Source organism: Myodes glareolus, chromosome 6 (assembly GCF_982192425.1).
Source record: "Myodes glareolus chromosome 6, mMyoGla1.1, whole genome shotgun sequence".
In the NCBI taxonomy this organism is placed as follows: Eukaryota; Metazoa; Chordata; class Mammalia; order Rodentia; family Cricetidae; genus Myodes; species Myodes glareolus.
This window is the reverse complement of record NC_142031.1, coordinates 84,725,017-84,745,049: the sequence shown is the minus strand read 5'-3', so window position 1 is coordinate 84,745,049 and position 20,033 is coordinate 84,725,017. Positions and strand designations below refer to the sequence as shown.

General features: G+C 53.6%; 1 protein-coding gene across 2 annotated transcripts; it reads left to right on the top strand.

Moving 5' to 3' along the window:
- On the top strand, positions 1–12,016 carry Six3 (SIX homeobox 3). 2 transcript variants are annotated; one of them, XM_085690089.2, is made up of 3 exons: positions 1–100; positions 7,971–8,787; positions 10,557–12,016. In XM_085690089.2, the coding sequence occupies exons 1-3, from the start codon at positions 37–39 to the stop codon at positions 10,747–10,749; spliced, it is 1,074 nt and encodes a 357-aa protein (XP_085546215.1). In that variant the 5' UTR covers positions 1–36; the 3' UTR covers positions 10,750–12,016. The 2 variants fall into 2 exon arrangements, with proteins under 2 accessions (XP_085546215.1, XP_087762858.1); XM_087906732.1 differs by lacking the exon at positions 1–100 and having other exon boundaries at positions 7,580–8,787; positions 10,557–10,716; positions 11,090–12,016.
- Positions 12,017–20,033: the final 8,017 nt, after the last annotated feature.

The following is a 20,033-nucleotide window of genomic DNA, read 5'->3' as shown; positions in this document are numbered from 1 at the left end:
CAAGACTGGATGAAGATGTGCAGATGATGGGCGAGAATGAAGTGGAGATGGAGATGGGGTTGCATCGCAGGGCACCAACTATTCACCCTTCTGTGGAGAGGTGCGTCTGGCTACTCCGTTACTTCCCCCCAAATAAAGCTAATGATGTAGTAATTTAGGAGGGGTGAGGGGCTGGGCGAAAGGAGGGAGGGGAGAGGATGAGGGAACGCGTGCCCCAAGAGCGAAAGCAAACAGCTAGCTCTAGAGGCGCTGCCGCAGTTCAGGCTTCCCAACAGGTTAGCTAGCCCAGGATCCACCCGGTATTTCGCAGGAAGGGGGGGGGGGGTGAGATAGCCTGTGCAGGGGAGAGCCTTCCAGGAGGACAGAGGGAGGGAGAGAAAGAGAGATAGCGAGAGTGCGCGCGCAGAGCCTTTTGAAAGGACTTACACTTCCTAATGAATATTTATCCGCCGCTGCTACACGCTCCCGGCTTCTCTTACCTTTCCGCAGGTAAGATCCTCCCTGCTCCCCTACCCTGGGTGGTGAGGGGGTGGTCATCCCGACTCCCTCAACTCGGGTTTGGGTGGTCAATCTTTGGGCTGGCGGGGTGAGGTATGGGGTGTGGGGTAAGGTGCCTTCGCCATGTGCGATGGACCCCGCACGACCAACGGAGTGTGGGGGCTACCTGTGTGGGATGAGAGAGGGAGAGGAAGAGAGAGAGGGAGAGAGAGAAAGAGACAGGAAGAGAGAGAGAGAGAGAGAGAGAGAGAGAGAGAGAGAGAGAGAGAGAGAGATTGTGCGCCCCCGAGCGCGCATCCGCTCGAGGCGCGCGCTAAGGACATTTTCGGACTTTTCTCTCGGAAGCCCTGGATCTTTTGCCTTTGCCTTTCTTTGGCTTTCCTTCTCCCCCCCTCCCCCGCCCTTGGTCTCGTCTACCTCCTCCTCCATCCCACTGCTACCCTCGGTTGCAGAACCGCTCATCTGCCCAGCTTTGTGCTGCTGGAACGCATCCCCCCAGGCAGGCTCTCACAAAGAGGATAAAGAGCTCTTTTCCCGCTGTAACCCCTATCCCGATACCGCTGGTCAAGGGATCCCTCGACCCCTTTCCTGCAGGTCTACTCTTGAGATTCTGCCGTGCGCTCTGCCTCTTTCCCCCTCTTGGGGCGCAGGGCCTCAGTGCAAGGAGATGAGAGATGAGAGTGATGGTCGATGACTGGGACTCCCGGGTACCCGGTTGAATTTCACAAGGGGTCTACTAACCAGGAACTGAGAGTCAGAACCGCCCCCCCCATAGTAGGACGCTAGTACCCCCCACCCCCGCCAATGCTGGCGGGAGGAGCACAGCGAACTCGGACCCGCCTAGGGGGAAAGAGGGAGGGGAAAGGGAAGGGGTCGGGGAGGAGTTGATTATTTATACAGAATTCTTTAAACAAACTTACCCAGCCACCTGTTGAGAATAAGTCTGGGGTCTGTCCGGATCTGCTTTAGGTGGACACACAAAAACAAAAGCCAAGTTGGGAAAATAAAATTTCTTTGGCCATGTTTGGCGAGGCAGGTTAGGCTCACAGCCCTGCGCTAGGGTCGCAAGGTTGTAAGATCCAAGAGGGGACCTGGCTAGAAGACCCAAGGCTCAGCGTCAGTTCTCAGTCCCACGCCTCCTCAGCTCAGAGGCCAAGGTACTGAGTCCGTGAACTCAGCGCTCAGGGCTCTGCACCCTCAGTTCAGCTTAAGCCGGGGCAGGCCTTTTAAGCCCTGCTCAGAAGTCAAGAGCAGCAGCGCCGCCGCTCCTCGCAGCCTTTCATGCTGCAGCCGCTTCTTATTCTTGTGTCTCGGCCTCTCTGGGAGCCCCGGGACAAAGCCCCCAGAACCCGGCCGCTCCCTTCCCGCTAAATCCCCTTCGGGGTCAGTGCGCTACCAGCACAGGGCCGCACGCCTCTCCTGCTAGCCGTGTGGCTCTTAAAGAGCCCCACACCCCTCCGCCCCGCGCGCTCCGCCGACCCCCGTCACCCCTCCCCTCTCCTCCGGATCTAGCCCCCCACGCCGACGCCTGAGGTCCCTGCTGCCCCGACCCAATGCCCGCGGACTCTCACACACCCCCCCCTTTCGCCTCCTCCCCTGAGCAGCCGGTGGAGCTGCGAACTGAATTTTACCCTCCGTTTTAGGTCTCCCTTCACTCCAAGAGCACCCACCCCTGCTTTTGCCCTATGAATGGATCATGACCTGGACACTACCTTTGCCCAGCTCAGAGATGATCATCGGATGTCTGCCGGGGCTTAGTTTAGCGGGTCGTGGAATGGAAAGGGGGCTGGGCACGGCAGTGGGGCTGAATGGAAGGAGGGAAGGGAGGAGGGGCCGGTCAGATAGACAGACTCTAAGACTCTACTACCCCAGACCCACGTTGGCCTCCAGCAGTTGTTGAAAGCTGGTCTTGACTGGGGTCCTGGGGTCAGCAATCTCACCCTGCCCAGTGGATGCAGAGGAAGTGTTCTGAGCATACCGAGACTAGAGAGTCCAGAAGGTCCCGGTTACCAAACCTTGTTTAAAGATCCAAGAGCTAGGTGCACAATAAAGGCGACCTTGAGTTCCAAATGTCCAGGGGAAAGGACGACGGAGGAAAGAGGGGCAGGGGAAAAGTCAATTCTTTCCCAGGAATGAAGTACAATTTTTAAAGATCTTATATTAACTAGTCAACCATGTCCCTTGGGTCAAAAAGAGAGGAAAAAGAGGTGGTGACTATCTCCATTCCCTTTCTTCCAGAATTTCCCCCTCTTTTCTCCTCCAGGTTTATATTGGGCCCAGTCTTGCCCAAGGAGAGTGCCTTGCCTGGGGTACCTTCTTCAGGCCTCTCCAGGGCTAGAAACATGACTGAAGAGAGATCAGGAAAGGGGTACTGCGAAGGCAAGTGTGAACCTTCAAGTCGGGCTGTGGTGCCTAGGTTTCATCAGTAGCGGCAGGTTTCACTGTTGGGGCTCCGTGGAGGTGCCAGCAGTGTCGGTTTGGGGTTCTTAATCTGCTCACCCTTTCTCAAATATAGGCCGGGGATTCTAGTTGTTGGAAGATTGGTGGAAAGAAGTGTGAGGCCTCTTGAGGAGGTGAGACCAAAGGAATCTGAGGAAGGGAGGTAGAAAGCAGACCCTCCCCTGTGTATCTGCCCTTCTGCCAGACCAACACTACTCCAGACGTGCCTTTAAGGAACTGGGGTGGCTAATTAATTTACAGCTGGCCCTGTGGGGAAAAATTGGTGGTATACACGGAGGAACTTGATCCAAAAGCTGTAAAATCCACCTCCCTACTTCCCCATACACATAACCACTGTAACTCTCATTCCCCAAGTGTCTAACTCCTTTCTCCTAGGGCTAGATTACTATGCAGCGTGCTAGACTGGGTTTGTGCCCACCCTCCTGGGCCTGGCGGTGGGAGGTGTTCAGGTCCTAGACAGAGCCAAACCTCTCTTGTTTGAGGATGTGGGGGGTGAAAGGGCCTTTAGCGGGCGGCGGGGCTCATTAGGCGGAGCGGGGTGCCGAGAGGTGCGCGCTGCCGGCCCCAGAGGCCGCCTTTGAGTCGTCGGGGCGGCTTCATTAAGCAGCGCTAACAAGGCGTACAAATGCCGGGCCCAGCAGCTTTCTTGCAATGTTGGGGCCTTAGCAGGGCGCCAGGCTAATGAGGGTCACTCAAAGGGGCTGATCAAATATTCAAATTTCCCCTCGCGCCGGGAACTTTTATGCACAGGGAAAGTTGAGGCAACTGAGCTGTGTTTACTGTCCTGAGCGACAATTGCTTGAAGCCTGGGTCCCCGGAGGCTAAGGAAGGGAGGGAAGCTGAGAGGAGGGAGCAGTTGTTGTTGTTGTTGTTGTTGTTCAAAGGAAAGTAATCGGGGGTCCTTGAAGGGCTTCGAGGCCTCCCCGCCCGAGTACTGCGCTCCCCTGCGCCCTCCCTGGCGGCCTGAGCCAAGCTCCTTCGTTTGCAGTTTGCGGGGAGGCCCAGACCACCCGCTACCCAGCAATCTCCATCTTCCAACGTCTTACAGTCCGGAAGAGGCGTTGCCCCCCAGGACCAACCTTTCTGATCATTTTGGTTGGCAGTTCCGGGTTGATCAAGGAGATCTGGGTGTACCTGTCCCAGGCCCTCTGCAACGCGCTCTCCCGCAGACCTGCGGAACTCTTAGCAAACCAAATAAGGAGGCAGTGGGGTTCCGGCAAAATCCCCTGATTAGACTGAGACTTTCTACGTTTGTAGAAAAGTGCCTGGCAGAGCACCATACAGCACTCCCCGATTCAAATGCCCTCATTTCTTCCGGCCCCAGTCACTGAACTCTGACTCCAAAATTCGGTAGGCCAGGGTTGACGGTGATGGCAATTTTCGCTGAGCAGTTGACCTCTATAGGTACCAACGCCGCAGATCCACCAAGTCCCAGATCCTTGAGTCTTGGAGGAGAGAGAGAGAGAGAGAGAGAGAGAGAGAGAGAGAGAGAGAGAGAGAGAGAGAGAGAGAGAGAGCCCTACAGGCTAATTCACCAAGGTCTTGCTTCTCTGAGAGTGTTGGGGTGCAGGCGATTCTTAGCGTCCCACCTACTCAGGAAGTGTCCTGAGCTCTTCCTAGCTCTGCTTTTACCCACCCCTGACTAGCGAAGAAGGCAGCCTGGGTCCTTTGCACCAGCCGCTCTACTGAGTTGCTCAGTGCATGAGAATTTGGAAAAACTCTAGAAGGCCACAGTACCCCCACTCACCCACCCACGCAAATCTTTTAGATCAAGATCCTACGGATCCCCAGGGTGATCCAGTCCTGCCAGAAGTACTGGGGACCATCCGCCCCGCCTCCCTGCCCAGCTCTCAGGACTCTCAACTTACCGGGTTTGGAAGCAGCGTAGCGCTTCCGGCCTAAGCCCGAGAAATGCTGGCGGCGGAGTGGCCAGGAGGTGGGCTCAGAGGGCGGCGCAGAACCCAGTTCTGCTCGCTCACAGGCCCTCCGACAGTCCCGGGCTGCTGCAGGCCCGGGCGGGGTAGGGGCGCACTCAGAGCTGGTCGCCTTGCCTGCGCCCTCCTCTCGGCTAAGCGCTAGTAAGGCGCGGCTGCCACCGAACTGGTCGGCCCACGAGCGACCAGGCGGTGGCTGGAGTGCAGGGCTGTTCCCGAGCAGAGTCTGCAATCTCTTTGCCTCAGTTCTTCCAGAGTAGCAAGGGTTTTCGATTTCAGCGCTTTCGGCACAGCCCGCGGCACCTGCCCAGCCTCCCTCCAGGCCAGGGTTTCCCCCCCACTCGGAGGCGGGGGATTGCGGGGATTGGGAGGGACTGGCCGGGTTCGCCCGCCCGCCTGGCGCCTGGGTCCCCGGCTCCGGGGGATGCAGTTTCGGGGTCACGAGCTGCTTTCAAAAAGTTGAACACAATATTCGGAAACCCACCCGCAGGAATTCTCCCCCCCCCCACACGCGGCACAATACCCACTCCCCTCCCCTTTTTCATTCCTTCCTCCCCCGCTTCCTCCTCCTGCCCCTTCTCCCTCCCACCTTTCAGCCTATAATCCTTCCCTTACTAGAGAAAGGGGTCGGGAAGAAAAGACAAAGTGTCTGTTTTTGTGTCCCAACCTTTGGGCTCTTTCTGGGCCCAAAATGAGCGACCGCCCAGAGCCTCGCAGCTGAGCGGAAAAGGACTCCTGGTCCACAAGAAAACCTATGGAGAGAGAGATCGCCAAAGTGGAGCTCGACGGATCCATCTTTTAGGGGAAGCGTTCTTCCACCCTGGTCAGTGAGTTTAGGTTTCCCCATCTTCCTCCAGCTAGACAGCTAGTATAGTCCCCTAGCCCAACCCAAACATTCTGTGTCACCCTTAACCGGGCTTGCCCTTTAAAACCTGGCGCTCCTGGATCAAGGCCTAAAAGACCTGAGCTTGAGATTCAAGGCCTGCGACCATTTTAGCTCCCGGCTCCAGTTAGGTTCACATTTAAATTCTCCCACAATCTCTTTTTCACTCCTCCCTCATTGAGATCTCCCGAGTGGTGAGTACCCGGCGCCGCGCCCCCAGATCTGCATCGGAATGTAGAAAAGATCTTTTTAAAAAAAGTTTTGAATTCCTCAATGATTTTTCTTCTGGAAAGGCAGCTTAGGATAATTATTTCAGCTTTATTGAGAGCAGATTAGTTGAAGTCTGGGCGCTGCGTTTCAATACGCGTTGTACATGGGCCGACAATGTGGGCTTTGTTGGCTACTGTGTGTGAATCCATTCAACATATACACTTTTTAACACCAAACCGAATCCTGTCTAAATATACACAGTGCGTAGGGAAAGATGTCTCTGACCCGGACAAATCTGCGTAAATCACACTTCCATAGTTACAGAAGCTTGACAAAGGGAGGCTGGCCTCAAGATGCAGATTACAACTTCTCACAAGCAACATACCTAAGAATAAATGCCCATGGCTGGCTTGGGGGCTGTGGTCGCCTGCAGGCAAGGAAGGCCCTCTGCGTTCTTTGGAAGAGAGGCAGTCTGTTTCAGGGTTGTGATACTACCTTACCTATGGAGAAATTAGACTTTTATTGTTTATTACTATAGTTATTTACACTATGAACAAACAAGGAACTTTCAGACCTTGGGTGTTTCCCCAGCGTGCCCTCTATAGTTTCAGCATCTTTCTGAGGGTGCTGGGAAGGCTCAGTGGTTGTGCCCATGGATGTAGGAAAAGTAGGCATCCTCCATTCTCCCCATGGTCCAGAGAGTCCCTAGGTTTCTGGGTTGTTGTTGCTGCTCGCTCTACAACTGTGGGAGGCGGCTGAAGTCTGGGGGTGGAGAAACAAACAATGCTTTTGGAGAAGGAGAAAGTGTGGTGTTGTTGCCACTATTTTAAAATATACGGGGATGAAAAAAAATTCACTGTTTCTTGTCTGGTTGCAAGGAGCTACGCAGTTAGCATGGAAGAAGGAGGGGTAAATGAAGTTCAGTGGCACTGGCCAGGGAAGCCCTCACGGTCCCGGGTTCACGTCCTGGGTACCAGAAGCTGTCTCCCAAATCTAAGCTCACCCAGCTGCTTCCTAGGGTGAAAGAGCAATAGGTGTTGCGATCTCCTCTCTTCTTTCTTCTTGACCACTGTTAGGGAGCAGGTTGACAGAAAGTGGTGACTGAGACACCGTGTGCAAACCTGGCCGGGCCACCTGGTCCTTAGCCTCTCCACAGACTAGCTGCCTGGTGCTCCTGAGGCTGGGAGCCCCTTCTCTTCCTCCGAACACTCCCCGCAACTAATTGGTTGTCTCATTCCTTTTCGAATTTTTGGATCAACTTCTTTGAGCAGGAGGAGGGAGGGAGGGAGGGAGGGAGAGGGAGGGAGGGAGGGAGAGAGAGAGAGAGAGAGAGAGAGAGAGAGAGAGAGAGAGAGAGGATATTAAGAGTTGCAAAGATTTTTTTTTTTTTAATTCTGTTTCGCCTTCTTCTCCCTCCTCCCCCCCCCCCCTCCGGCTAAGTGGTAAAACCGTCCTTACGTTCTCGGTATTGATTGGCAGGGCTGACAGTGATTGGCAGTGGTTGCCGTGGCAACGCCACAACGACACGCCGCAGACCAATAGAAAAGCGAAACAAAATGTTTCAATGCTGCACTCACTGTGGATTTAGGGGAGATATTATGAGGCTGTTGTCATTAGGGCGATTGCTGTGGAATCGCTGAATCTTGACTCGGCGGTGGTTGGCTCTCGCTCTCCTCTCGTTCTCCTCTCGCTCTCCTCTCTCACCCTCTCCCTCTCTGCCTCGGGTTCTCTCTCTGCGCGCGCGCACCGGGCCGCTCTCCTTCCTCCCTCTCTATGTGGCTGCGCGGGTGTGTGTGTATGTGGATGTGTGTGGGGTGTGGGTGTCCCTTACGTCCTTCCTCCTCCCCCTCCTTCTCCTTCTGCTCCCCCCTCCTTTCCATCTCCTCCTCCCCCCTCTCCTCTCCCTCCTCCTGGTCCTCATCGCCCCTCTCCTCCTCTTCCTCCCCTCTCTCTTCCTCTCCCTGAATTTTCTCCTCTCCACTCAGGTCAGTCCATGGTATTCCGCTCCCCCCTAGACCTCTATTCCTCCCACTTCTTGTTGCCAAACTTCGCCGATTCTCACCACTGCTCCCTACTTCTGGCGAGTAGCGGCGGCGGGAGCGGTGCGGGCAGCGGCGGCGGCGGCGCGGGAGGAGGCAGCGGCGGCGGGAACCGTGCGGGAGGCGGCGGTGCTGGCGGAGCAGGCGGCGGCGGCGGCGGCGGCTCCAGGGCCCCCCCGGAAGAGTTGTCCATGTTCCAGCTGCCCACCCTCAACTTCTCGCCGGAGCAGGTGGCCAGCGTCTGTGAGACGCTGGAGGAGACGGGCGACATCGAGCGGCTGGGCCGCTTCCTCTGGTCGCTGCCCGTGGCCCCTGGGGCGTGCGAGGCCATCAACAAACACGAGTCGATCCTGCGCGCGCGCGCCGTTGTTGCCTTCCACACCGGCAACTTCCGCGACCTGTACCACATCCTGGAGAACCACAAGTTCACCAAGGAGTCTCACGGCAAGCTACAGGCCATGTGGCTCGAGGCGCACTACCAGGAGGCCGAGAAGCTGCGCGGTCGCCCGCTCGGCCCGGTGGACAAGTACCGCGTGCGCAAGAAGTTCCCGCTGCCGCGCACCATCTGGGATGGCGAGCAGAAGACTCATTGCTTCAAGGAGCGGACTCGGAGCCTGCTGCGGGAGTGGTACCTGCAGGATCCCTACCCCAACCCCAGCAAGAAACGCGAACTGGCGCAGGCCACCGGCCTCACTCCCACACAAGTAGGCAACTGGTTTAAGAATCGGCGACAGCGCGACCGCGCCGCGGCGGCCAAGAACAGGTCAGTGGCGGGGATCGCGACCGGGTCATAGTCTCCGGGGCTGGGGAAGGGGAGACAGGTTGAAATGCAAACTATCCGGGCATAGTAGGGGCAGCTAACCCAGAGCTGGAGGAGCCGGGACTCTCTGGGTAGTTGGAGAAAGTTTTTGGTTGCCCCGGAACCGGGGAGGCCAGGGTTATAGGCTACTTTGCCCAAGAGGGGCTTTCATCAGGGCCGGAACTGCCTGAGAGAGCCTCTAGTGTCCTCAACCCGTGGTGCCGGTCTTGGAAGCCCTAGTCCCCAGGCAGATTTCCTCAGCCCTGGCCCCAACTAGAAGGCTGGGAGGAAAGGAAAACTCTATTTGCTGTCTGATTATATCCACGCATGGCAAAAGAAGGGTTGGGAGCCTTAGAGATGTCCAGAAGCGTTCAAGAGGGGCAAGTGGATCAGGGTTCCTGCCACAAAGGGAAGACGGCCCGTGGCCACCATCCAACGAGTTTCCTTTCCTGAATAGGAGTTTCTCCCTGAATAGGAGAGGCAGACTGGGTGCGAAGAGGCCTAGTGTGTTTTAATTAATGTGTTCACACAAGTGTGTCCACTCCTAGTGTTCCCCAAGCATTAAATATCTCTATGTTCTCGGCTAAGGAGCGTCCATTCCTTTGGTTCACTTAGTTGGGTAGCAAACGCCAGCAGGTGCAGCTCTCTTTCAAGCAAGTTGGTTACAAAGTCACAAAGTAGTTTTGGTTCTTGTGAATCCTTAAAGCTGGGTTGGGAGAAGTACGTAGAAAAAGGAGAGGAGCTAGAGAAATTGAGTCCAAGGCGAAGGGGAAAGAAGGGGGGCGCGGGTGAGCAAAAGCTCTAATACAGAGCCTCGATCCGCTCAGCTTCAAAGGCACTAGGCCTGGGACGCTGCAAGAAGCCGAAGCCCCAGCTGCTGACAGCTGCTGGTGGCTGGAGTACCCGGAGTGTGTGTGTTTAGGTGGCACAATCCAGAAGCCACTTCCCTCTCACCTCTGCCTGTGGAGGCCACTTTTCGCCAGATGAGGGGAGCACCCAGGACCAGGGAAAGGCTTCCTTGTGGGGAGACACTAGGTTTAGACAACTGCTTCTTTCCCCCAAAAAGAGACAGTCTGTCCTTTCCTCCTGCTTTCTCTTTCTTCCTTTTTCTTGCTTCTCTCTCTTACTCTCATCTTTTAGCCCCTACCTTCCCTATTTTCTCATCCGCGGATCCTGCGCTCTTCGCATAGCATAGGGACTCAGAAAATAAAACGGTGGGTACTCTTGGGAGAACCCCACCATCACCTCCCGCAGCAATGGATTATGTTTGGGAAGGCCGTGGCAGGAGGCTTTAGGGAATTTTTATGTCTCCACGCAGTCGACCCAGTTTCTAGAGCCTCCGAGGTTGCGGAAGAAGAGCGAAGCTCTTCCCCCACTGTCTGCTGGTCCAGAGCTCAGCGTTCCTTGCTGCCTGCTCAAGTCTCCCCAGGCGGCTGGCTTGGGGTTCAACCCCTGCTCTAAGGCCGTCCCTATCTGGAACACTTCCCTAAGCCAAAGAAACCGGCAGTCGGGTCTTGAGTTAGGAAGGCCCTGTGGTACTCAGGGAGCAAGCAGCTGGGTGCCTGGAAGAACACAAAGCGCAGTCGGGGGCGGTGGCTAGGGGCAAGCGACGCGGGAGGCCGCGGAGGTAGGGGGTGCGGGCCCAGCCTGCCCAGGCTCCCCGCGGTGCCAGTGAGGGGAGCAGGGTGGCGGGCCATTGAGTCAGGGCGGGCTCCGCTCTCTCTTTCCCGCAGGCTCCAGCACCAGGCCATCGGACCGAGCGGCATGCGCTCGCTGACCGAGCCCGGCTGCCCCACTCACGGCTCGGCAGAGTCGCCGTCCACGGCGGCCAGCCCCACCACCAGTGTGTCCAGCCTGACAGAGCGTGCGGACACCGGCACTTCCATCCTCTCGGTAACCTCCAGCGACTCGGAATGTGATGTATGATAGCCAAGGCCGCCCTCCTCCTCCTTACCCTCCTCCCCCTCCACCATCCCCTCCTCCTCCTAGCCCGGCTCCTTTTCCTTCTGGTCCATCCCTAGAACAAACCGAAATCAGGACACGCGCGCGCGCGCGCATACACACACACGTCCATACACACTCCCACCCCAGCCAAAATATATATATATATAAAAAACAAGAAAAATAAATTAACCTCAAACCATCAACAACCCCCCACCACCTACCACCACGGCCACCCCAAAGGACCGCGACGCCAACAGACAGTCACAAACGCTGATCTTGCGGGCAGAAAACATAAAAGAGGTGACAATTGTATACTTTCCAGGACAAGCACGGTTTCTCCTTTTGGTTCCCACGGACCCGGCACCCCACCTGCATGACGATTTATTTGTATCTGGGAAAATATTCTCTCTAGTTTAAAGTGATTTAAGGAGTCGACCATACTAAAACCACCACCGCCGAGACAAGACGACAAAAACAAACAGACAAAAAGGAAAAAAAAATCTGACATCTCCGTTCTGAATTTGTGTTTTAAAAAGGAAAGAAAGAAAGAACGAAAGAAAGAAAAAGAAAAACTCCTCGAGAGAAATAGCAAATGTTACTTCCTTCTGTTGCTCTTTCCTCTTTTAGCTCTTTCTCTTTCTCTCTCTCTGTTTTTAAGTCCAAGTATTGGTCAAACAAGATAGAACCTTTTGTTTTTTGTTCAGCAGACAATCATTTTCTTCGTAAGCACCTTTTTCTCTCCACTCTGTCACTGCCTGTGTGGGTACTGGTTATAAATGTGGAAAAAGAATAGTTATGACTGTAACAGATTTTTATTTTTATTTCAAAATTTTATATGAATTATGTATATCTTAATGATCGGTCATTTTCCCAGTTTGTAATATATGTGTAGCAATTGCTTGTATATGATACCTGCTTTTTTCCTCTCCCTCCTCTCTCCTCCTTCCTTCCCTGCTCACTCACCTCTTTCCTTTTGGGGGTTCCTCCTCCTACTCGGGGTTCCTGGCCGTCGACTTGTCAGTCGAGGCTTGGCGAGGTGGCCAGGGTTAGGGCGAGAGAGGGACCCTCTCGCCAGCGAAAGCTGAGTGAGGCCGTAAGTATTCTTATGCAAAAGCTATTGAAGTTTTTCCTAGCCGCTTCGGAGGCCTCATTCACTCCCGTAGGGCGCTTTTACTGTTATCTTAACTGCGTGTTTATCTATATGTAAAAACTTTCTAAAGCAAATACAGTATTCTCCATTTTCTTATCACTCCCAGAGACTGGTGTTTGTGTCCGCCCAGGCCAGCAGTTCCCGGGTGCAGGGTGCAGCGGCCCAGCCTCGCTCTTGCTCTCGGGCTCTGCTGCCGCCAGAGCCTGAGGGAAGGGATGTCAAAGCCGGATCTGAGATTTTTCTGCAAGTTGAGTCGAAAACTGAGAGCAAACACTTGTTTGGAAAGAGAGTCCAAGCAATATCCTGAGAGAAAGGCAGAGAGGGCCCAAGGGAAGGGGGCTGCAACTAGTTTTCCCCACGCCAAGGGGTCAGGGCCTGAACGTTCCCCAAGCGCTTTGCCCTGGGATTGCAGTGCTCTTGTGGATCGCCGGGATGCTTTGGTAGCCTTCTAGTTGTTGTTTTGCTTTTTTAAAAGGAATAATACACAAGGTCCCCTAACCCAAGCCTCCATCCTGAACGAAGCTGAAATGCTGTCGTCGTTGTCTATTTCTTCTTCTTCTTCCGTTTTTGGAGGAAGTTAAAATAGTTACCTATGGCGGGGATGGGGAAGACAGGCGAAGGGAAGAAGGTAGCTTTCTGACTTTAGGGTCTAAAATCAGGACGTTTTCCCTTCTGCCTTCACCCCACCCTCGTCTGACTGGGTCACTTGCCTTAAGTGTCTGAATCTATTTGAATTTTCCCCCCTTGTCTTTTGGGATCACCCGGAGTTCCTTCAGCTTCCAAGGGCATTTGGTTGGGTCTCACGCTTAAATGAAAACCTGCAACAAAACAAAAACATCACCCTTCACTAGGCACGTTCCTCTGCGGGCTCCAAGCTTCCCTGGCCGGCTGTGGCTACACAGTTCTCAAGGATGGATGGATGGGCAGAGGCGGTTCTGCGACTTTGGGCCAGGGCGGCGGCCTGCACTCGAGGAGAGGCCAAAGAGGTCATTTTGGAAAACTTGCCTTCACTTCAAAGTTCAGTTTCCAAGCTGGGAGGATTAGGGAGAAAAGAGCCTGGAATTTTGCGCCCGTTTCCAAACTAATTTTGACTTCCGATTTCCTTTTGCCTTTATTCCACGAAGCACGAAGCACCCCGGGGGGGAGGGGGTTTACGAGGGCCGGCTTGGGCAGAGGGGCAGACTGGCCCGAAGGTGGCCTAGATGCAGAAGAGCGCATGCGCTTACAAGGGGCGGAGGGTTCCTTAGGGGGTCCCTTCTTAGAATCAGGGTATCCTGCCGGCTCCCCAGCCGACCTGGCACACAATGTTAGAATCTCTGTGTGTGCCCACTACCCGTAGAAACAGTCCGGTGCAGCCATATTTCTGACACCGCCAGAAGATTGGAAAGAGGCGATCTAAAACCCACCAGGCTTGAACTTCCATTCTGTCGTCTGCTCCTCACACATTTGACCCAGAACTTCGGCCTTTCAACCCAGAAGAAATGGCTGTGTCGGTGTAGACAACTTGGATGGAGCGGCCAATGAACCACACCTGAGGGGTGGAAGGAGCGAGCTATCGCTGCTGCTGGAGCAAACTAGACCCAGTGACATCAGGAGTAGGGGGCATTTTGTGTGAGGACAAAGGGGAAAACTTGAGAGTTACGCTTCTTTCTCTCATCATGGTCAGCAGATAAAGCAAGTTTGGGTCAACTCATGGCCTTTTCCTCTACTGGAGAAACAGCTCCTGGTCTCCATCAGCAAGCAGCCTTCACTTTGGAGGGCCTGCGCCCTGTTGGGTGTCACAAGCCTGTGGCCCCTGTCAATCACTCCTATATTTCTACATAGGTCTGCCACAAATACCAATGCTGTGTTCTTTGCGTTTTCTGACTTTACCTACAGGTCTCCTGTGTGCTTGGTGTGAGTGGCACATGTGTGCCCCGTTCTGAAAGCTGGGCTCTCACTATTTTATCAAGTTCTGCATACAAAGGGATGTATGTGTGTGCTAGATATAAATGCACACATACTTCATTGGCATGTTCCGAGTGTGGATTTTCATGAATGCTGAATAGCTTATGTATAATACTTCTGTATGGAATGAGCAGTCTTGCAAGGAGTATCACAGTGGTTGCAATACACCTGCAGGATGCTGTCGGCAGGGCTTTCTGTCCAGAGAACATGTGTCCTTTATGTCAGTTCTTTGGTGGGCATCTATGATCACCCATTCTGGTTAGTCCATGAACCTGAGTGCCTCAGTCTCCATCCCTAAGAATCTTACACACACACACACACACACACACACACACACACACACACACACACACACACAGAGAGAGAGAGAGAGAGAGAGAGAGAGAGAGAGAGAGAGAGACACGCCGTGGGAACCCACAACAGATGCTAGTGTGGGTTGGTTGCTTCCTCCGCTCACCTTTTCCCTTTATACATTAGTTATTACAGGGGATTTGACCCTTACCCTTTAACACAGAGGGCAGAGGGAAAGGGGGTTCATTTCTGGTCAGATCTCTCTTTTGCTCAGTGCCTGACCTTTCTCTTTCTAGCCCCCAGATCTATGGCTAAAGCAGTCAAGGTACCATGGGACTTCTGGGGCACAGCAGGATGGAAGAGCTGTGCTGGCATTTTCTTTGTACAAAAGCCAGCTCACTCCACAACCTCCTGGAAGCAAAGCAAACTGTGCCTGGGCCAGAGAAGTGAGACCTCTGTGGACCTGTGGACCACAGGGCCCCTCTCTCCGGGCCACCCAGCATCTGGCTCCCCTTGGCATCAGAGGGTTGAGAGCACTTCTCTGTATACTGTGCACTTCTTGCTTGCCCCTTCGGTGCATTTGGCTGGGAACTTTGCCCAATGCTAGGCCTCTCTATACCTAGGTGCTTGCTCTAGAGCAGTGATTGTCAGCCTGTGAGTCACTACCCCTAGGATTGCATGTCAGATGTTTATATTACAGTTCATAGCAGTAGTGAAATTATGAAGTAGCAACAAAATAATTTTATAGTTGGGCATCACTACAACACACGGAATTGTATAAAAGGGCCACAGCATTAGGAAGTAAGAGAATCACTGCTCTAGGGTACACGGGTTGAGGAATAACATCCAATGTTCTTTTTCCTTGCAGCCCTCAAAGAAAACAATGGTTATCTAGGATTTGCATCAGAAACCCCAGCAGCTGATTGCACTGGGAAGTTGTGAATATCTGTATCAAAGACCCCACCCTTAGACTCTCCCTACCAGTGGAAAGACAGGTCAATGTACTCCTTTTGGCTTGTTCATTTCTTAGCCCCCTTCCCTTCCTCGCCCCATCCCAGAGCTCCTCCTATTTAGCTCCCCCTTTTGCCCTCTGAATCCTGCCAAATTAGCTGCCCAGTGCCAGTGAAGTTGATTGTCCCTGGTGAGAAACACAACTGATTTAAAAGAAATGACCTGGAAGCTGCCCCAGTGCCAGGCAGGGATGCTGGTCAATAGTAGAGCTGGAGAGAAGCATGCTAACCTGGTGGTAAGGCTGGGATTGGGGTTGGTGGGACAGAGGGATCAGTGGCCCAACTTTGACTCTGGAGCCAGTTTCAGTGCCGCTCTTGGAAGGCCAGGACAGGATCAGGCCGTAGATCTGATCTCCACAACCCACTACCAGTTTGTCATGAACACCCATGAACCCATGTCAAAACTGGAATGGAACAGCCTGGCACATTTGGAACCCGATGCCTTGCAAGGCTCACTAAACCCACAGCCTAGGCTCAGGCCTATGGAACACTGGGCATGTTCTAGCTCCCCCAGAGCAGAGGGTGCCTCAGACTTTTCTCCCCCTCCTTGTCTTCCATTGCCACCCAACCTTCCTATACTGCCTTGTGTGGCTGTCACCTGGAGTACTGGCTGCCACCTCTATGGTTTTTCAAAGTCCTCCCTGGGCACTGACCATGAAGACCATTGAGCTGCAAGTCCTCAAGCATGGGCCTCCCACTGCTGGGTCTCTTTCAGGGGGGTGGGGGCAGCCGAGCTAAACTGAGCCTTCTTGGTCCCAGGCAGCCGGCTGGGGTGGCTGTCTGGCCTAAGGGGGAGGGGAATAAGGGAGTCTGGGAGGAGGGTAGTAGTACACGCCCCGGCTCCAATTTCTCCGGTCAGCTGAGCACAAGTTTCCATTCGAGTGTATTCATGCAGCTGCTGATTAAGCTCTACAGTGTCAGGAAGGACTCGGCAGGAGGGGGTAGGCACCACCAGGCTAACAGAGGCTACACCACACACACACACACACACACACACACACACACACCGATACAAATATACCCTAGCCACATGTTGTATGCACACCTTGTTCCCAGCCATTTCTGCATAAATACAGCTCTCTCTCTCTCTCTCTCTCTCTCTCTCTCTCTCTCTCTCTCTCACACACACACACACACACACACACACACACACACAGAGACACACACACCACACTCTCACACACACATGCCTGCCACCCTGCCACCAGAACAATTTCCCAACACCCACAGGTCTACCCAGCCAATCTTTCTGCTTTACCCCTTACAGAGTCTACACTGGTACTGAAAACACAAATGCCAGCATCCTCATCCTCAATCTCTCCTCCCTTCTGGTCCTCTCTCCAGGAAGCACATACTCCAAACCTGCAAGGATGCACACACAAACATGTCCAGTTTTACAATCTTCCTCCCACAGAGCTATCCAGACTCACAATAGGATTGCACATATGCAAAGCGTCACTAGCACTCACAGACTGGTACCACACGGTCTGTTCGATGTAGAGAGTTGGGACTCACTAAAAGTTCAAACAAGGGAGAAACTGCAGAAGAGTGTGAAGAACACAGCCGTGGCATATTCACAAAGATGGAGGATATTCAAGGAAGCTTCAGACACCTGCTGACAGAGGAGCCAACTCAAAGACAGTACCTCAGTCACTTGCGGGTCTGGGCACCTCCGAGACCACTTCTCTCAACTTCATCCACTTCAAGAGATGCTCCCCCCAAAATAAACCCCACAGTATGTGGCTAGAGATTTAAAGGAGACAGCCAGTGTACTATAAACACCATCAGCTGAGCACACTTCCTATTGAGAGTGGAACAGAACCCTCTGCTGTGAAACTCTCTTCCCCCAAGTGCCTAGGTATGCTATCCCGCAGAACCAGAAGGGACAGCAGAATGATGGACACGCAGAGTGAAAAGAAAGAGAAAAGAGAGGTGAATTGAAACAAAAAGAGAGGAGTCAGACCCATGCCTATAACTCAAGCAGAGGCAGGAGGATTACAAATTCAAGGCCAGCTTGGCTAGAGAGTGACACTACCTCTAAAAAAAAAAGAAAGAAAGAAAAAAGAAAAGAAAGAAAGAAGTGAGGAGAAGAGGAAAGGGAAGAAGGAGAGGAGGAAGGGAAGAAAAGGAACGGAGCACTTTAGAAAACTCTAGAAAAGCTAGCTGGACTCAGCAGGCATGGGCCGAAGCGGGCTAGAGAAAATGTGCCGCTGTTAGTACTCCTGAGCATACCCAAGGGAGTACTTGAGGCAAGGCCAGCTTGACTTGGGACCAGAACTGAGTACTTGCTGCATGTGTGCCCCACAGCCTGGAGTCTTAAAGTGCCCATTCCCCTTGGAGGGTAGTTGGAGTTCAGACACCCTCCTCCAAAGGCCCCACCCAAGAAAGCACCTGCTGTCCCTTCCTGCCTTAGGCAGCAGCCTCTCCACTGATTGAACTCCCCATACCCACACTTGCAAGTGAGCACACTTGTGTGCACAGATGTCTCCTACAATGGGCAATGACATTCCACTCTCCCTGCACAGGGATGAGCGGCCCAACAGCACCACCCAGAAACATGTTTGTGGCTCTCCACATTTTGCAAATAAACCTGTACTTCCCTCTCATTGATATAAACGCTGTCTTTAAGAAAAAGGGGGCAGAGCTTAAACCCAAAGGGATTTTACCGAGGGTGTTAGCAAAAAGGACCAGTCCTGTACACGTGTGTTTATTTGTCTGCTGGCTGTATTCCCCAGGCAGCAGCCAGGCAAACTCTGGCTGCTCAGCCAGGAGAGAGCCCTCCCTGTGGGTGGATGGGTTTATCTGAGCACGAGAGAAGCTGTAGAACAGACCACTAGCTGAGAGCTTGCCTGAGGACTTACCTGGGTTTTCCTTACTTGCCAGCACATTCCATAGAAAGCTTTGGTGTCTAAAGAAACAAGTGGGGCGTGGGATCAGAGGTGAGTGCCCGAGGCCTTTTAGATCCCCGGATATGAAGGGACTGTTTTGGATCTAGGGATCTAGGAATCTACAAGAAAGGTAGGAGATGAGGGCTGGTGTGTGGGAGGCAGCGAGTCTCCTGGGACCCCCTTGTGTTGTCAGTCAGAGTCCCGCCTGCTGCCTCCTGGCCTTCCTAGACCTCCTTTTAGCTGAGACTCAGACCCCCACCTCCTTCTCTGACGCAGACTGCTTTTCTTCTTTCTTCTTTCAGTCTGCTGGGGGGGGGCACTGTGGTCCCACCCTGGCGGCTACAGGTCTCTGCATCACGGGGTCTTTCTTCTTGCCCCCTGCAGCCTGGGCCACCCCAGGCAATGATCCAGCCTGTGCTCGAGGGCAGCCTGAAGCACTTCCAGGCCCGTGCATGCTTTGGTTTGTTGGATTTTGAGGTGAATATTTATCATTATAATTAATTTGCGACTATTATTCAACTGAAATTCTTAGCAAGGCCCTTTAAAAAGTAAGTGTGGCTAATTACAGGCCTCTTCAGGCCTGGGGTCCTGTGGCCGGCCACCTTGCCTGCCCTCACTCCTCCCGCATCCTGGCCAGGTCCAGCTGGGCAAGATCAAGGTATGGATCGAATGCAGATTGCAGCCACACCTCAGAGGCTTTAATTAGAAGCTAAGGAGAAAGGACAACGACTTGGCCACTGTCACGCAGCTACTCTGGCACACTCCGTCCTACCCATGCGTTCTTCATACCTGAGCAAACATTCTAAGATCCTTCAATGGTCTCAAGACTGAATAGGGAGCTGGGTGGGTCAGAAAGTGGCCTGCCCAAGGTCCTTGACACTTGTAGTGATGTAGTCCTTCAAGAGACTGAGCTATTAAGCGCCTACTTAGGACCAGACACTTTCAGAGCCCCTACCTAAAAGCAGCCATTCCTACGAAGGCCCTAAGATCAATGGAGTTGGCTCCACTCCCAAAGAGGACAGATCTCAGCGTGAGGTACCAGGGTGTTCCAGTAGGCTGGACTCAACCAGTGTCCCCATCTTTGTTGGGTGTGTAAGGCAAATACACATTTCACTCAGGAGACACACCCACGTGCAGACGTGCCAAGGGTTTTTATCCATTTGCATGTAGGCTGGGCAGCAGACATAGTCCAAAACTATCACATATGTTTTGTAAGAACCGAGAGAGGGTCAAGAGCAATTGGCGCTTGCCTTCAAGTTGGTTACAGTCGATTGGAAGGGACAGTTGAGGCCATCAGTTAAAAACGAACGCACATAGGGTGTCTGGGAATGGAGACCGGAAAGCACAGCACTGACCCGGACAAATGGATTGGATTCAGTGCAGGCGATTCCAGGCAGGCGGAGCAGGGCCAGGGTGTGGAGGGAGAACAGGGCCAGGGTGTGGAGGGAGAGCAGGCTCCAGGGAAGCAGTGCGGCAGGACTGGTTCCTGCGGACTCTGGAGTATTGCTCATGGGGTGTGGAGAAGCCTGCAGTTGAGTCAGAGGAAAAGAGACATGAAGTGAGGAACAAGATTCCACCAAGCTATCTAGTCTTGACCCCATACCCAATGGGCAGCGTCCACATTCCTAGTAAAGGCTCGAGGGGCCATCTGCAGAACTTGTCACTGGTCCTGGATTCTCACTCGCTGTGACTTCCAGCTTTCCACCCCCAAGTTGACCTTAGAGGAGTCGTGTCAGGCCATCAAATTCTGTGAGTATTGTTGGAAAAGCCACCCCCACTATCCAGAGTGGCACCCCAGAGTTCACATTGGCTCTATTCCCATGCCCACCCTTCTGCCTTAATTCCACCCTCAAGGAACGTCCTGGGGGAGTTAGAATGAGGACAGTGAAATTTTGAGGCCCAGCCCTCTGAGGGGCTTTGTGGAGGAGCAGCTGAGGTGTGCAGTGGACCAGTACACTAGGCCATTGGGAACATGGCCCC